This window comes from Crocodylus porosus, unplaced genomic scaffold (assembly GCF_001723895.1).
Source record: "Crocodylus porosus isolate Cpor-Errol unplaced genomic scaffold, CroPor_comp1, whole genome shotgun sequence".
Taxonomy (NCBI): domain Eukaryota; kingdom Metazoa; phylum Chordata; order Crocodylia; family Crocodylidae; genus Crocodylus; species Crocodylus porosus.
The window spans coordinates 13,171,936-13,189,770 of record NW_017728906.1 but is presented as its reverse complement, the minus strand read 5'-3'; the positions used below and the strand labels follow the sequence as shown (position 1 = coordinate 13,189,770).

The following is a 17,835-nucleotide window of genomic DNA, read 5'->3' as shown; positions in this document are numbered from 1 at the left end:
TATTGTGGTAGGTACCTTATAAGCATACAGTGAAAAGACATAATTTTGAATGCAAGATAAAAAATAGGAGCACATGAAACAAGGAATCAAGATTGATCAGCCTAGCAAGCTGCAGGTCGGTCTTGCACATCAGCTGGTTACCTTAAGATTTTTGTAAGCATCAAAGGAGAGTTGAAAGGATGGTTTTGAAGGGGGATGATAAAGAGGCCTTGTGGGGATTTCCCCCATGCATAAGGTGCTTTTTTGAAAGTGTAAAAACCATGTAAGTTGTCATCAGTAGCAAAGCAGTGGTAGGTACCTGTTTTGTACACAGGAGATAGAGAGGGTGGGGATATAATGGCAGGGCCTGCCAGTTGCCTAAGGGGTAATAATTTACAGTCTGATACTAAGTGAAATATTAGGCACACCACTTCTAGGCAACCTTCTGCCTCTCCCTACTCAGCCCAGTGGGGCAGCTAAACTGTTCTCACTACAGACACAACTAACATCACATAAAGATGCTGCATTAACCTGAATATATGAGGATGTGAGTATTGTCACGTAAAAGTCTTCATCAAAGGAATATTCCAGTCCATGTGTTATTTTAGTAAGACATTTCCATTACTCTTGGACTTTTAGAAATATATCATTTTTTTGACTGAAACGTTATGCTAGAAAGATAGATAAAGTTGCAGGTACTTCAAAATATAACTATAGTTTGTATTTCATGTGATGGAGAAGGGGAATCTGAAGGGGTACATAAAAGAGGTGATGCAGTCAAATGTACGAGCCAAGGCAACTATCCTTGTAGTCTCCAAGGCAAACTAATTTTTCCCTTTGAAATTTAAAAAGAACAGAGACTTGAACTACAGCTATGGGATAGTGATTACAGGAGAGAAGAGGAATGCATAAGTTCCTTGTACCTTCAGTTCTGAGTACCCTGGATATGTGTTCTTTCTAATGGAAGCACAACAGATTTTCATTTCTTACACAGTTAAAAATAACTTCTGATCCTGCCAAAAATCCAGAGGGCTGTAAAGGAAATGTAAACGGGCTTGAGCAAAAACGCTTCAACTTCTTCTGTCCATATGTTCCCATCATAGTGGCTTTTTTTGTCAGCAGATACAGGGGCTCCTTCGCAACTTTTACTGGGACAGGGAGGTCAATGACACGTTACCAACTAGCAGTTCATTCTACTTTAAAGACTCTCCTTGCTATTCTGCATTCACATGATGGTCAGGATGCCCAGGATTCCCAACAAGGGACTGGACACATTTCTGGAGGAAAGTGGCATCAGTAGCAGTTGAGCATGGCAGTGAGGGGGACAGGCTCTGAATCAGAACTTCTTAAGCCTTAAATGCTGGAGGCTGCAAATGAGGGAGGAAGAGTGGAAAAAACCCTAGTCATACCCAGTTCACGCTACCTTTCTGCATCCACTCTCTGCCACTGTGTGTCATTGCTACTGGAGACTTAGATGCTGAATTGGTACAGGGTGCAACCATGGCATTTTGAGGCATAGCCCATGTCCATGGTGGTCAGTCTTCCTCTTAACGTGCTTGCTATAGGTGATAGCATCCAGGAAAACCTTCAGCACCCTGTGGGTCTCCTCGTAGATGAGCCTTGAGATGCACTTCATGGCCCCTCAGCAGGCCAGGCAGTGCATGGCTGGCTTGGCCGTGCTATAGATGTTGTGCAGCATCTGGTGGTGCTGCTTGGTGCCTCCTTTGGCTGGACGTCTTCACAAGGGAACTGAAAGCATAACACATAGAAATGATGCTGGGCAATATGACCCTGTGGGCTGAGCCAGTGAATGGCAGTTCTTCCATTCTAATTCTTACCACTACATCCAGGCTCCATCCTGGAGGGTGCACATCAGTGGTGTGGCCTCTAGGACAGACCTGGCACTGTCCAAGATGGAAGTCATCACTTTGCTTGGAGGGCAACAGCCGTGTTTTAAGTAGCGGATTTGATTGAGTCTGCTTTGACATGCTGGAATTCCAGCATCTTGGAGCAGCCTCCACACTTCTGACACCCAAAGTCATCCCTAGGGATGTGCAGGGTTTGGGGCATATCAGCCTGCGCGGGGCCCAGGAGGTGGCAAGTGACGGGCCAGCGGCGCTCACAAGCGGCCATGGCAGAGCCAGTGGCACTCAGCAGTGGAGGCACGTGGCAGCCGCAGTGGGGCCTGTACAGCACTGCCTGCTGGGCCCCCCAAAATGCAGGGCCCTGGGCACTTGCCCCACCTTGGGACAGCCCTACTGATGCCAGCCCCTTCTGTGAGCAGAGGGAGACCCTGGTACACGTGGCATGCCTACCTGGAACGTGCCAGGCTGCAGCCTCTCTTTCACCTCCTCCAAAACCTTCTGCTGAGGTTCTTACTGCACTTCTTCCTACACATTTTCATTATGCCCTTCCCATCTGGGCCCCCTTGCCCCAAGCCCTGGGACCTCCTGGTCAACCTCCTCCTGGCCAAGTCTAAGCTCGCAATACATCTGGCTGGGAAAGGAGGTTCTGGCCAGGAGGGCCCCTGGGGATTGCTTTCCTGTCCCTTGTTACCTCGTGTCTCCAGGCAGAGCTGCACTGGGCAACATTCAATGGCTCCTTGCACTCATTAGAGAGCCATGGGGAACTGTCCTGCCTGTGCTGCTCTGTGTCCCCCCTCAGCACACTTGCTACAAATCCCCAGTCCTGTTTTGTTATCAATTGTCCCAAGGAATCGGCAATATAGTGGAATAGTGGATCCCATGACCCTGGGGAGCTTATAGTTTTACTTGGCGGGCCCATGCTTCCCTGAAGTCATCCCAAAAGGCCTGGCTACAGGGTCTTGCCCCTCTTCTGCGGGCCAGACCCACGGCTGTTTAGGGTCAGTCGGGAACACGACCTCTTGGGCAGATTGGGGGTGTGTGTTGCAGTGTGCATGTGTTGTAGGACGCGTGCGTGTCGGAGGACGTGGGGGTGTTAGTGTTTGATGGACGGGCTGCGTGGGGAGGGGCTGTGAGCACTACTCCCGTGGCAGATTGGTGTGTATTTTGAGGGGGGTGCGTTGAGGGGCTCCGTGTATGTTTCGTTTTTAAGGGCGTGTGAACGTTACCCCGGCCAGCCTGAACGCGTGCGCGTGCTGCCTTCCTGCAGCAAGAGGAGACACCGGAAGGCCCTTCCGCAGCCGCAATAGCAGCCGGTGGGGGCCGCGCAGGCGCAGCTGCGGGCGCGCGCGGGGTGACCTTGGGGGCGACCGCTGCCGCTTCCCCGCCCGCCCAGCGCGGAGCCCACGGCCATGGCGGCGCCCTGGAGCAGCGCGGAGCGGCCCGAATCGGGCTGGGAGCGCCTGCGCCAGCTTTGGCATCGCGAGTGAGTGCGCGGGGCTACGGCTCCGTGCAACGCTTCCGCACCCCAGGGTGGGCTGCGCGTGTGGAGGAGGGGCGGAGCTAATGAGCGGGGCTGGGAATGCAGGGGTGGGGGCTGGATTGGGGGGAGGGGCTTGGAGTGAGTTGTGAGGGTGGGGCTGTAGTGGGCCAGGAGTAGGGGAAAGGGGCGGGGCTTGGATTGATTCGCGCAGGGAGGGGAGGGGCTTTGAGGCCTACCTGGGAGGTGTGGAGGCAGGGTGGCCAGAATGGGCCTCGACTCTCTGGTGTTTTGGCAGCGAGTTGGGCCACGTATCCAAGGAGACGATGGACATCATCAAAAGCGCCTTCTCGGCCATGGTGGTGGGTTTGTTCTACGGTGGCATGCCTGCCTTCTGGCAGGCCAAGCAGCAGTTTGTGGAGCGCACCCAAGGGGATATCTTCTACGGCCGCCTGGATGCCGTGGTACGTGGTACGAGAGCCCCCTGCCAATGCCTTTCGCACTTCTCCCCAGCGGCTGGGGCAGTTGAGAGCTTGTGGGGGGTGCTGCACTCAAGGAGCTGGCAGAGGTTTCCTTCAGGCAGCGCTGTGATTGGGAGGGCAGAAGGGGCACCCATCCTGGGCACTAAGTTCACAGGAGCACCAGAGTCGCCCCTACCCCACAGAGTCCATGCCCTGGCTGTCCCACCATGCTACAAGCTCCAAAACAGTACCTGCTTACTGCTGTTGCCATAATTGCCTCCTTAGGAGCAACAGCCAAGGTGGGCAGAACACCAGGGACTGATTAGGAGTTCCTGGCACGGTTAAGACTGCTGTCCTTCCCCCAGCTCTCAAAGCCGCTCCCTATCTCCTCCCAGCAGGGATTGTCCAGGGCCCTAGTTCTTCATGTTACACCCCTAGCTCTGGCCAAGATTGGAGCTCATGCACCTAACTGATCATACACGTATCCCTGGATCCATCTAGAGGCTTCTACTTCACTACTTGCCAAATCCCGTTTCAAAGAGGGTCCCGTCTTCCAGAGGGTCCCATAACACTTAGGTTTTTACTTGTGTTAATCTGCCTCCTGTACACAATGTTATAGGTGCAGACTTGCCACATATACTCCTAAGGAGCATGAGTCTGTTCATGCTCATTCACTCCTTTTTGTGGATACAGACTTGGAAACAAAACGGGGGTTGTCTGCATAGGAAAGTTAGGGTATGGATTTGCAGTGTACAGGCAACCCCTGCTAAACGCTGTTTCCGCTTAGTGCTGTTTCGCTATAATGCTTATTTTACATTCATACCTCATTCCACTTAGCGCTCAGTGGGTTTCGTTATAATGCTCATGGTCACCATCCTGGTTCGTCAAAAACTTTTGGTTTCACTTAACGCTAATTTCACTTAACACTCGGTTTTTCAGGATCCCATTAAAAGCATTAAGTAGGGGTTGAATGTACTAGCCGCTCTGTACTGGTCCCTATGAATGCACTGTGTGTGTACAAGATGCCTTTGTGCAAAGTAGCCTGTTCAGCCTTATAAAGTGAAACAAGTCCACACATGCAGTAAGAATGTCCATAGGAGGAGCTAGTGTAAATCTGTGCTAGCTTACCCATGTAGATAAGCCCCCTCTAAACAAAATGTGCAGGATATAAGCTACTGACCTGGGATTTTATCAAGAGCTTTAGGACCTGTTGGCCTGATTAGGAGCCAACTCCTAACTTTTTCAAGGGACATGCTGGCCTGCTGTGTTGGGGCAAAATGTTAGATCTTCAAAATACTACTTACAACTGTAATACTAATTTATATTTTTCTTAGTAAGAGCCAATAAAGCAGTGTACAGTCCAGAGTAAACCCTAAACATCAGTTCCTATTAGTGATCAGACTTTTAGGTTAAGTTCTGGGGGAGGGGTGTTAGGCTTGAGAAAAAAATCTGTATAGTGTATGTGTAACTGTATACTTAATATTCAGACATTTGCTGCAATTTCATGTGCAAGAGTACCAAAGTATTTGAAGTATTTGTATAAATAGGATGCGTCTTAAACATCTGTAGTAACTGCGTAACTGAGAAGTTTGGTTAGATGCATATTGTGCATGCTTAATTCTTTTTTAAAAATCTGGTCTTCAGTACAGTGCAAAGCAAGTTCACTATCATTGTGTTGTTCGTTAATATTGCTACATTCAGCATTTTTAGGAGAGTGAGACTTGTAACGCATTCTCTCTTTTTTTCTGTCTCAGCAATCAGCACAGACTGCTGGACTCAGGGGTTTCATCCGATATGGCTGGCGCTGGAGCTGGAGAATTACTGCATTTGTTACAATATTCCAGTAAGTCTTTCTTCTTTGCAGTTGTGGAAGAACAATTCTATAAAGACTCTGCTGAGACCTATTTGGAACTGAAAAGCAACCATAGCTGAAAAAGTCCTAAGTTTTAAACTCCAATTTAACCTTCACTATAAGTGTTCACTCTTCCTCCCCCTCCCCCCCCACCTTTGTGACTGCACATAGCTTTGAAATGGGAGGCTGGCAGTGTGGGAGGGTAAAGTGTTACACTTCAGTTTTTATAGAAACTCAGGATCACAAGAGGCGTCCTTAGCCACTGAGTCCAGTCCCCTTGATTTGCAGGCAGTAGTGTTCCCAAGGAATCCCTGAAGTCACAGCTTCAAACCCTTACACAGAGCATGCTACTAACAATATCAAGACTGACCTATAACTTGCCATAGGTAAAAGCAGAGGAGATGAGGGCTGCTGCCAATATGACAGTGGGGAAGTAGGTAGTTAATTAGTGATTAGAAGATCTTAGGGAAAGGGCCATGGCCCATGTTACAGAATCTTTTTCGGCTTTCTTGAAATAGTCGCCAAGTGGCACAGTTGGTTGTAGAAACACCAGCAGAAAATTTAAGTAGAAGTAAATAGCCTTCAATTGGAATAAAACAAAATTACAGCGTGTTTGCTGATTTATAAGATAACCGGGATGTTGCGCTTAAATTCTATCAGTCAGATCAACTTTACGAAGAGACTCTAAGCTTGGAGCAGAGAACTGGAAGAAGCTGCTTAAGTGCAGTCTTGTGCAAGATCAGACAACTGTGTTGTTAACACAAAGTCCAAGGGATCTATAAGAATATCCACTCGTGTTGTTCCCCGTCTACCCCCATCCTCATCAGGCCATAGACAGTCTGTAACAAACCTAAGATCTCTAAAACAAAAACCAGAAAATCCCATGAAGGCATCAAAAAGTTACTGTGTGTCTCAGGAAGAGAGTAGGAAAGACCAAGAGCTCTACCCAAGCCTTAAGTCCCTACAAGGGTATGGAATTTGACAAGTAAAATATGTCCACGTGATTTTAGGAAGTGGACCTCACCTGTGCACTGTGGAGGACAACAAAAAACCCTCAATGGTCTTATAGTTTCATAGTTCATAGTTTCATAGCTGGTAGGGTCAAAAGGGACTTGAGCAAATCATGAAGTCCAACTCCCTGCCATGGGCAGGAAAGAATGCTGGGGTCAAATGATCCCAGCAAGGTGTCTATCTAGCCTCCTTTTAAAGACCCCCAGGGTAGGAGTGAGCACCACTTCCCTTGGAAGTTGGTTCCAGATCCTAGCTGCCCTGACTGTGAAGCAGTGCCTCCTGATATCTAGCCTGAATCTACTCTTCATCAACTTATGGCCGTTATTCCTTGTTATTCCCAGTAGTGCTTGGGGGAACAGGGACTCTCCCAGAGCCTGCTAGTCTCCCTTGGCCAGTTTATAGACAGCCACCAGATCCCCTCTCAGCCTTCTCTTGTGGAGGCTGAACAGGTTCAGGTCTCGTAGCCTCTCCTCTTAGGGCCTGTCCTGCTGATCCCTGATCATGTGAGTGAGCACCCTGAACTGGATGCAGCACTCCAGCTGCGGCCTGACCAATGTCACACAGAGTGGGAGGATCACCTCCTTGGACCTGCTTGTGATGCACTTGTGGATAAATGACAAAGTGCGGTTAGCCTTCCTGACCGTGTCCCCACATTGGTGGCCCACTTTCATCTTGGCATCTATATTGACTCCAAGATCTTTTTCTGCCTTTGTGCTGACGAGAAGGGAGTTCCCCAGCCTGTAGGTATGCTGCTGGTTCTTTCTCCCTAGGTTCAGTACCCTGCACTTGTCAGTATTGAATCCCATCTTATTCTCGTCCACACACCCCTGTGACCTGTTCAGATCCAATTGCAGCCTGTCCCTCCCTTCTGGCGTGCCCGCTTCCCCCCACATCTTAGTGTCATCTGTGAATTTGAATAAAGATGCTTTTCACCCCCTCGTCCAAGTTGTTAATGAAGATGTTGAACGGTGCAGGTCAAAGCCCAGGGGGACCCCACTGCTCACATCCCTCCAGGTCAAAAATGACCCGTCCACCACCACCTTCTGTGTGGCCCTCCAGCCAACTGGCAACCCATCTGACTGTGTAGGCATCGACACCACAGTCTCCTAATTTTTTAACGAGAATGGGGTGAGAGACAGTGTTGAAGGTCTTCCTAAAATCCAGAAAGGCTACGTCCACCGCGACACCTGCATCCAAGGATTTTGTGACCTGGTCATGGAAGACAACAAGGTTGGTCTGACAAGACCTGCCTCTAGTGAACCTATGTTGGTTGCCCCTAAGCATACACTTCCCTGCTTGCCCCTCACAGATGTGGTCCTGGATAATTTTCTCAAAGAGCTTCCCCAAGACCGAGGTAAGACTAACAGGCCTATAATTTCCTGGGTCCTCCTTCCTCTCTTTTTTTGAAAATGGGGACCGCGTTGGCCCTTTTCCAGTCCTCCAGCATCTCTCCAGAGCACCACGAGCGCTCAAAAAGCCATGCCGGGGTCCCGCAATGACCTCTGCTAACTTCCTCAGCACTCTGGGGTGGAGATCATCAGGACCTGCTGATTTGACCACATCCAGTCCCACCAGAAGTTCCCTGACTAGGTCCTTACTGACCCCGGGCCTGGCTGTGCCTCCCCTGGGACTGTCAGGGATCCCAGTGAGGGGGGATGACCTGGTCCCTGCTCAGAATAATGGAGGCAAAGAAATAGTTAAATAGGTTAGCTTTGTCATCTGGTGAGACCACCAGATTTCCTAGCGTGTCCTGCACAGGTCCCACATTACCTGGTACCTTCTTTTTACCTGCCATGTATTTAAAAAAGGATTTCTTGTTATCCTTGATCCGGGTCGCTAGTCCCAGTTCCATCTCTGCCTTGGCCTTCCTAACAGCTCCCCTACAATCCCGAACAACGGAGGTATAATTCTCCCTGGTGATGGCCCCTCCCTTCCATTGGGTGTATGCCTCTTTTTTAGCTTTGAGACATTCCTGTGTGCTTTTGGTGAGCCATGGGGGCTTTTGAGTACTCTTGACCCCTTTGATCCGTATTGGGATTGCCAGCCTTTGGGCTTGGAGGATCGTCTCCTTCAGGAACGACCGCTCTTCTTGGATTCCCAAGTCCCCACCCCTCCGGGACCTCAGTGCCTCCCCGACTAGTTTCCTTAGCTCACTGAAGTCCACCCTCCTGAAGTCCAGGGCTGCTGCCTTGCTGCAGGCCTTTGACACCCTGCGCTGGATGGTGAATTCCAATAGGCGATGATCATTGTCGTCCAGGTGATCAAGTACCCACAGTCCCCTCACCAGGTCGTTGCTTGTGGCCAGGACCAGGTCTAACAAGGCTTTTCCCCCGATGGGACTGTGCACCTCCTGGGTTAGATGGAGGTCCTGTAACTTGACTAGGAACTTATGTGAGCGGTCAGTCCTGGCTGACTGCTCTTCCCGGCGAATGTCTGGATAGCTTAGGTCACCCATGATGACCATGTCCTTTGACTTAACTGCCTCTGCGAGCTGACCTGAGAATTCCTGGTCTAGCTCTTCTCCCTGTTTGGGTGGTCTGTAATAGACCTCCACCGTTAAGTCCTTTTTCCCTGACCCCCTTGTATTCTGACCCAGAGCACTTCAGTCTGCCCCTCCTCTGATCCAGTGCTGTTCATTGAGGATGTTAAATGCTCTTTGACATAGAGCGCCACAACCGTGTCTTTCCTCCCTGTTCTACCCTTCCTGTACAGCCTATAGCCCTTGATGTTCACCACCCAATCGTGTGTTGGATCCCACCACGTTTCAGTGAGCCCCACTATGTCTGGGTTTGTGTCAGCTAGCAGGAGGGCAAGTTCCTCCTGCTTGTTCCCCATACTACGAGGATTAGTGTATAGGCATTTAAGGCCTCCTGAAGGTGTATGCACCGCTCCCCTTATCCCAGGATTATCCGGGCCCCTGTCTCTTACCTGGGTATTTCTTGTGCTCGTCGTCAGTCTTGGCTGGGCTGTCTTGTGGGTGACACTTGGTTCGGTGTTCTGAGGCTCCCCCCGACCTCATCCTCCCCTATAGGGTTGTCTTCACCTCAGACCACAAGTCAACCACCCTCTTGCCCTGCCTTTACAGACGTTCAAGAAGCTCATATGTTGTACATTGTATTCTAACCTTCCTTCACAACTTTAATACCTCATAATTGATTCTCTGGTATGGTCTTTTCCACCACGCTGCAGCCCAACAATCCCTGGCCTCCTTTCTCCATTGCATCTTATCTATACTGCAGCTCTCAAGTCTCTTCTTGGCTCCCTTCTCTAACTCTAAAAGGATAGTCCTAGGTGTTTGTAGAACCACAGACTAAAATGATCAGCCACCCCAGCACCTGAACAGTGTGGAAAAGGGGAATGTTGTAGGATGATTTAACTCTGAGCGTGTGAGCAAGACACTTGAAAGCATTCACAGTATTATTAGGCGTGCTAGTTCCCCTGGTATCCCATCCTTAGTTGTGGTTAATTGCTGATGTTTCAGAGGAAAAAAGCTAAGAGCCAAGTTATACCTCCAAGGGGGAAAATTTCTTCTGGGCCCTGCCCGTGATTGGTAGAAGCCCTGAATCATGTTGTTAATTGATTAAACACAGTTTTAAATAAGGTCTCAGGTCTCAAAATTGTAGTTGGGACCTGAGTTTTAAAAGCATTAAACACAAATCAGTTTTCATTGAATTTTGAATCCTACATATACATCTTAAAAATGATATTATATAAATTAGATGCATAAACCAAAATTGTTTTTTTAAATCCTGCCATGAGGTTAGGGTCCTGTCTTGTCTCTCTCAGGGACTGATATCATAGTTACCTAAGCAGAATAAGGACTGACCCTCTGTATTCTGCTTTCAGGATGTATTAATGTGATAACAACACCTACCCACTTTTTCAATGTTGAGTAATCATCTTTTGATGAGGGAAGGACTAATGCACGTGCTTGCATGTTAGGATTAGGGACTGACTGAATATATAACCCTAGGGTGTGCTGATTATTGCAGAAGAAATTGCTAATAATTCTCTATTGCTTGATTCATTATATTAATAGTGAGTCTATCTTGATACTGCATGAATACATGTAATCATTATAAAGTGTTTACTATTATATTGCACTTATCTGGATATATATATATATATATCAATACAAAATTTAAAAAATGGAACTAGAGCAGGCCTGTTAGGTTGCGTCTAGTCCATGCCTATAATGGCCAGAGGGCTACCTTCTACACTTACAGTGCTTTGTCTGGTTTCATTTCACTGTCTGAAACAGTGGTACATTCAGCATTTCCTTGGGAGACTGTCAGAGTCTTTCATCTGTTACATTTCCTTCTTGCCCAGGCTAAAATTTCCTCTGCAGAATTGTGTCTTGTTACTCTTAATGTGTACCCCATTTGACTACTCCAAAATAATTCTACTCCATGTTGGGTACTTACTTCAAAACAGACAATTTTCTTGTAGTCACCAGTTGGTCATGCTGGTGATATTATGTATTTAGTCCTTTAATTTTTCTCCCATAAATACTCCTGCTGATCATTTCTCAATTTGATTTTTTATCCTGGTCTGTCAGTATCTTAACTGGTGGTGTAGTTTTCATACCTGAATGTAGTTTCTAGGCTGTGGTCCACCAAAGGTTTACAAGAGCAGGAGCATGGCTGCCTTGCCTTTCAAGTTTGTCTGCAAATGCATTACACCATAAGATCCTATCTGTTTTGCTGCCCATTATCATTCTGAAGTTTCTGTTATCTGTTAGTACTACTGTTTCAAAGTTTCTCTCTCTCATTAGAGCTGCATTTTGGATTGTTTCTTACTCATGGCAATAATTAGCATTATTTCCCAGTAAAAGCCAATTTTGTTTTTCTGTCTATCTTCCTTTTCATATTTCCTCCTTGATATGATTGGTTTTTGTGGTTCTTCCCAGTTCAGTGCTGTTTTCAGATGTCATTGACGTACTGTTTGCTTCCTCTCCTAGAATTTTGCTTACATTGAATTATGCTGGACCTCACACATGTCCTTGTGGCTTTCCACCAGACTTCTTCCCCCACTGTTTGGTGTGACGTATCTTTTTTCTTTAATCATTTTCTCTTACTCTAGCTTTTTTAAAATAGCCCGTGTGATATATTTTAACTATTTTGCTTATTTGGGGCATGAAATTTTGAGAGAGAATTCCAAATGTGTTTTAAGAACCCAAATACAAAATTTCTTCTGCCTGCCCTTCTTCCTAATTCTAAACCTAACAGGCTATTAAAACAAAAAAGTTTGTGTTTTATCCTCACCCAGAAGTTAGAGACACTGGGTGCATCTACACATGCACTTTAATGCATGTTAGTCTATTTTGATGTGCATTAAAGTGTCACTAAGAATGTGCCATTTAGTTAATGTGCATTAAAATAGGCAAATGCTTATTAAGTGTCACTAAATAACCATGCTCTTTAGTTATTGCACATTAAGACAGGCTAATGTACAGTTTCATAGTACCTCACAATGGAGGACACATCTACGTGTGTGCTTTAATGCTCAGTAGCCTATTTTAATGCGCATTAAAGCATCACAAAACATGCTTTTTATTTAATGTGAATTAAAAGAGGCTAATGCACATTAAGTGGTACTTAAAAAGCATTCGCTTTAGCTAATGTGCATTAAGCCAGGCTAATGCACATTTTCCTAGTACCTCACAATAGAGGGCATTTTTACACATGCTCCAGGGTGTGGGGGGGGGGCGGTCAGTTTAACTAGAGCTGCTCCTAAAGCTGCTCTAATTAAAATGCTGCCGTGTCTCGTGTATCAGCATCCGCAGGCTTAAAAATGGCAGCAGGAGCGCTTGAACTAAAACTGGTCAAATAAGCTTTAGTTCAAGTGCCCCCACTGCCATTTTTAAACCTGGGGATACTGATGCATGAGATGCAGGAGGCTGCTGGAGCGCAGTAGTTGCTATGCTTCAGCAGACTCAGTTAATTGGGTCTACTCCGACATGTTGGAATTCCAGCACATCAGCGCAGCCTCCGTATTTGTGTATAGGTGCCTGGAGGCATTAGATTTAATGCACCTTAACTACAGTGCATTAATACATGTGCAGACAAGGCCACTGGGTGTTACATACCACTTGGCCAGCTCTAACATGGGCATCTGGGAAGTGATGAAGACATGCTGTTAAGATGGGTAACTTCACATTCAGACCTTACTTGCTGACTGCAAACTTCATATAATTTCTTAAATTATGGCTGAAAAATTTGGGATTTTTTTGTTTATAAAATTACAAATAGACCATGCTGCTTCTCCATATTGGCTGCACTGCAACATTCAATAAGACTTTTGAGGTCAAAGCATTTGCGGCTGCTCTGCATGTGCTGCACAGAAAGACAACAGGGAGCATGCTGTGGGCCAGCATGTTAGCTCCGCATTGTTCAGTGAACTTGTAATGTGGGTTTGATATTGCTGCCTCTGTTCAAGCTTGTTTGTTAACCTGGTTGTGCCCCATTGTTTCAGGACAGCAAGCACTGGCCTGTCTTTGTACTATGATAAAGTCAGCTTCAGTCATTATGTTGCAGCAGGAGGTGAGATTACTTACTTTTCATATTCTGTTTGGTTTATGAGTGCAACCTTTGATTATAGCAGACCACTGGGAGTCAGGGCTCTAGGTTCCATTTCCTGTCCTACTACTGACTCACTTTGTGACCTTGCTTAATTATTATTTAACTTTACCATGCTTCTGTAATATAGGGGCAGTGACATTTTCCTAACCCACTGGGGAGTTGTGGGCCTCAGTTAATTTTTGGAAACTTGATGTATTTCTTTAGTGAAAGATGCTTGGGGAGTTTGTTTCAAGGATTCACGCATAACTCATTTTTGAAACAAAAATGAAAAATGAGCGTTAGAACTCCAGTCATGTGTGGGTAATACTGCCTTCCTTCTCTTCATTGCCACATAATACTGCTGCTTACAATGTTTGCTCTAAGCAACATATCTAAAGGATCCTGCTTTGTATCTTTACACAAGCGGATATTGCCTTTCTAGTTGGACACATTTTTATTCCTCACTTACTTTAACTGTTAGACAGTGTTATTGGTTGCTGTTGAACAAATTGTGTGGTGTACCCTAGGGAAGGTCCGTTGCAGAGGTGGGTGGACCTGAGGGTTCTTGTATTTAATTCTTAGAGCTCTTTGGGAGTCTTTCAGAGCAGTGGAAAATCTTGTATTATGTTTAGTACCATAGAAATTACAGATTTTTTCTTTTAAAAAAAGCGAACATATTAGTTTGGCCTCATCCTAGTCCATACTGGAAGTATGGCAGCAGGAGCCCAGCTGCTTTTCAGTCTTGCTTGAGTTGATTTGGCCCTTTACATTGATTAAACCATTGCTGGGCTTAGCTTTGACAAGTATTTGTGTATCTTAGCCCTTACAGGAGGCCTGTTCAGAATTCATGTGGGCCTGCGTGGCCTGGCAGTGGGCAGCATCTTTGGGGCACTGTTAAGGTAAGTTACACACGTGGCATATTTATGACCAAGTCAGAATTACATACTTTAGCTGCTGTGTGTTAATGACCTCACAAACCAAACCTTGGATCATAGAAGTGGCTACAGAAAACTGCTCACCCTCACCCCTGCTGGACTTGTTGATCCCTTCTGGGATTATAATTTCTTTCTCGGCCCCTCCATCTGTTTTTGTTTTTTTACCCTGTGCTTTACACATCACCATTTTCTCAGCAGTGGCTGAATAAGTGTAGATTCCTTGCTTGGACCTTTTCAGTTACTACTGTTTTAATGGTATTAAAACAGGAAAGCAATTATACTTGCATCTGTAGTTTTGTAATCATGACCATCCCACTTTATGCTCCCCTCTGCATCTCAGAACAGTTGGCCAGAATTGAAAGATGAAGCATGTACTTAAGGAGTTGTGTTGATTGATGTCGAGAGCTGGAGATGAACTAGGAATCCTGGCTTCCTTCTCAGCTTCAGCATTGGCTCCCCATGTAGCTAGTTGGTTGAGTCACTGAGGGGTAGGTCCACAAAAGGCATTGCAGTGCTCTGAGCAGTGCATGGCTAATTTCTAGGCAGTAAGGGGAAAATAGAATCCTTGGCCTCAAGTTATGTACTCTGAGGGATCCTGGCTGCATAAAATACATGCACCTAAATATGGCATCCACAAAAGCCAGCACACTGAACCAGCAGCTGTCTAAGCTTGCTGTTAGGAAGTCCTGAGGGAGACGGGTGCGTCTTCAGACCTATTCCACTCAAGGACTTAGAGACTTGCGCTGTGAGGAGGCATCTAGCTCTGCTCGAGAGTCACAACCAGGAATGAGACTAGCAGGTGTTGGAGTAGGAGGTCATGATTGTGTCTCTGCTTATATTTCATAGCTGGGAGGTAGGAGCACTTGCCCAATATTATGTTCCTTTCTCTGCATGATTGCATTCCAGCCTGCTGCCCGTTTCCCCAGGTTCCAGGGTATGGGGTGTTCTGAGGAGGGCTTTTCTCATCCCTCCTTTTAAAGCTGATACATTTTAAAGGAACTATTCAATGGGCCAGAAAGAAATGGTGAGTGTGTTTTCAGGGCACTCATCTAGTGTTTTCTTCCTTATATCCACTGGCTTTTTGTTGCAGTCCAGTCCTGGGGTGTACTCAGAGAATGCTTTTTAGATAGGACCTTGCAGGATGGAAAGGTGGACGAGTACCTGCCTTGGGGACCCTGGCAGGACATAGGCCTGAGTAAATGCCCCCTGCTCAGCACTGTTGAGACGGGGAGCTCTGGGTCTGCCCAGAACCAAATGCATCAGGAGCTTGACTGAAAGAAAACAAGGCACCTCCATAGTTAGAGGGAAATTAACGGGCGTGGGGGGTGGTAGAGGGTTGAGGATCTAAATTTTGGGCGTAGATACCTGTGGGGCAGTTAGGTGGCAGGTCAGGTATCGAAGTCCTTTTGTGCATTCAGCCTGTAGCTTCTCTTCGCCTGTTTCCTTAATTGTAAAATATTGATAAAGTTGACCTACCTTGCTCAGTGATGAATCTTAATGAGTGTCCACAAAGCACTGCAAATGAAAAGGAAGGCACCGTGTTCCTTGAGCTTCATTTGGTAGCTGTTACTAGAGAGGAAATGGCTTAGACAACAAAATGGTATGAACATTAATGGTGGTTATGCATCACTGATCAATAACTGGTCCCCGCATGCCTCTTTCTCTGTTGCCAGTAAGCTGCTTCTATTTGTGTACTCTCAATAGCTTGCTTGTAGCTTCCTCTGTCTCCTCTGCATCATAGCATCCCTGCAGGAGGACTAATGGTTGGAATGCAGAAGCTGTCTCCAGAAACCATGGAGGAAAGACAGAAGAGGAAGCAAAGGGAGCTGTATGAGCAGAAGACAACGGAGTGGTAAGGAACAGCGCAGTCTTTTACCTTGGTGAATTTGTATCACTCACCAGAAGTGGATCTTGTCCTATAGGTCCAACTTTTTCATTTGTCAGGCTGATTCTCACAAAGCAGTTTGCTAATGGGCTATCTCCTTTCCCAACCCAAGCTCCCCCCATTGGCTTCTCAGTGTTTCATATACCCCTGTGATTTTTGTCCAGTGCTAGTCAGTGCTGCAGTTTATCATCTGCCAGTATATGTGTTTGAATTTGTAGCAGGATTGGTCCTTACAATGGTATGTTGCAACTTTGTCTTGAAGCAGTGATATTTTCACTGCTCTCTCCCCAGAAAGCTGCTCCACTAATACCATAATCAGGACCTGCTTTTCCAAATCCATGTAATTTTTCTTCTGTTCAGTTTCAACTGTTTACTCCCAGTTATACTATAGTCTTGATCATACAGTCAATTGCAGCCTGGAGAAAGCAAGTTAAAACATGAACTTAGATGTTTTCCCTGATGCTGATGGAATGACTCATTAAAACTGGCAACTGGTGCCAAAACTACAAGGCTAGCTGGAATTTTGTTGGGGTAGGAGTGTTTCTTCAATTTGCAGCAGACACAGGTATTTGGACTACAACACTATAAATTGTACTCATAGTGTCTTCTTTCTGTCCTTAAGGAAAGCCAGACTTAATTCAATGGAAATTGCCTTGGAAGAAATGGAAAGGGATAATGAGAGAGGCATGGAGGAAGATGCCAAGAGGATTCAACAATTGCTTAATTTGCCCGAGAACTCTCTGCCATCAGAAGATAGAAATTAATTTGATTCTGAATGTAGACCTCTGACATCTTCACTGAAAGGCTGGCATGAATCAGTGTGTCCCTTCTGCTTTTGACAGCCACAAATGATGACCATGAATCTTGGCATAGAGAATGTTAAAGAGCCTGGGAAAATAGAAACGCCAGCTCCCAATGATGGCTAATGTACACAACTGGGAGAGGAGTAGGACAATATGAGGGCATATTGTCCCACCCCCACCTGGAGCAGCACTGCAGGGGCAAGAGTGGGATGGGGAGCCACTGCTGGAGGTGAGGGGAGCTAAGCAGCACTCAGCTGGCTGCAGTTACACCAGGAACAGTCCCAACAGAAGCTGCATGTGCTGGCAAGGCCAGGGCTGGTGGAACTTCCTGCTCTCCATGCCTCCAGCTGTGGCTCCTGCTCCTGCTTCTGCTGTGCTGCTTCATGCGGGCAAGTGGGAAGAAAGCTTCAGCCGGGTGGCTCCTGCCCCAGTGTGTGGGGCTCTGACTCCAGCTTCTATCTGTTCCACCCGCCCACAGGTGGCTGCTCCTCACCAGGAATCCTGCTTTTCTTTGATTTAAAAAAAAAATCCCCAATTTTTGGTTTAACCGCCCCCAGTGCACATTTTTCCATGATTAAAATGAAACACTATTATATATATGTATCTATATATTAGTGATGTTTCATTTTAATCACGGAAAAGTGTGGATTTTTTTTTTTTATTCCCAATTTTTGGTTTAAATTGGAGAAAACCAGGATCCCTGCTCATCATGCTCAGTAGGCGGAGTGGGTGGAAGGCAGCCAGGAACTGGAGCAGTGCAGTAGGAACAGCAGCTGCAGCTGTAGCTGGAAACAAGGGGAGCAGAACAGCCCCACTGGCCCAGACCCCAGCCAGTGCACAGCTTCTGGTGGAGCTGTTCCCAGTGCAGTTGTAGCCAGCCAGGTGCTGCTGTGCTCCCCCTCCCTCTAGTGGTGGCTTCTCCCACTCCTGCCCATGCTGTGGCCAGGTGGGGGGAGAAGCTTCAGCCTGGCAGCTCATGCTGGAGATGAGGGGAGCAGAGAAGCACC

The 17,835-nt window shown here is 46.7% G+C and overlaps 1 protein-coding gene across 1 annotated transcript; it reads left to right on the top strand.

Annotated features, from left to right (window-relative positions):
* Nucleotides 1-3,130: 3,130 nt before the first annotated feature.
* On the top strand, nucleotides 3,131-17,348 carry TIMMDC1 (translocase of inner mitochondrial membrane domain containing 1). The gene is made up of 7 exons (XM_019528714.1): nucleotides 3,131-3,327; nucleotides 3,620-3,785; nucleotides 5,537-5,625; nucleotides 13,120-13,187; nucleotides 14,026-14,104; nucleotides 15,882-15,992; nucleotides 16,648-17,348. Exons 1-7 carry the CDS (start codon nucleotides 3,254-3,256, stop codon nucleotides 16,787-16,789), a joined length of 729 nt encoding a protein of 242 aa, XP_019384259.1. The 5' UTR covers nucleotides 3,131-3,253; the 3' UTR covers nucleotides 16,790-17,348.
* The last annotated feature ends 487 nt before the right edge of the window (nucleotides 17,349-17,835 follow it).

Excerpts from the sequence above, each read along its gene's own strand:
- TIMMDC1 (XM_019528714.1), top strand. The coding sequence starts at position 3,254 with ATGGCGGCGCCCTGGAGCAGCGCGGAGCGGCCCGAATCGGGCTGGGAG. Across the intron at positions 13,188-14,025 it reads TCATTATGTTGCAGCAGGAG|CCCTTACAGGAGGCCTGTTC; the intron begins GTGAGATTACTT and ends TGTGTATCTTAG. Across the intron at positions 15,993-16,647 it reads GAGCAGAAGACAACGGAGTG|GAAAGCCAGACTTAATTCAA; the intron begins GTAAGGAACAGC and ends TCTGTCCTTAAG.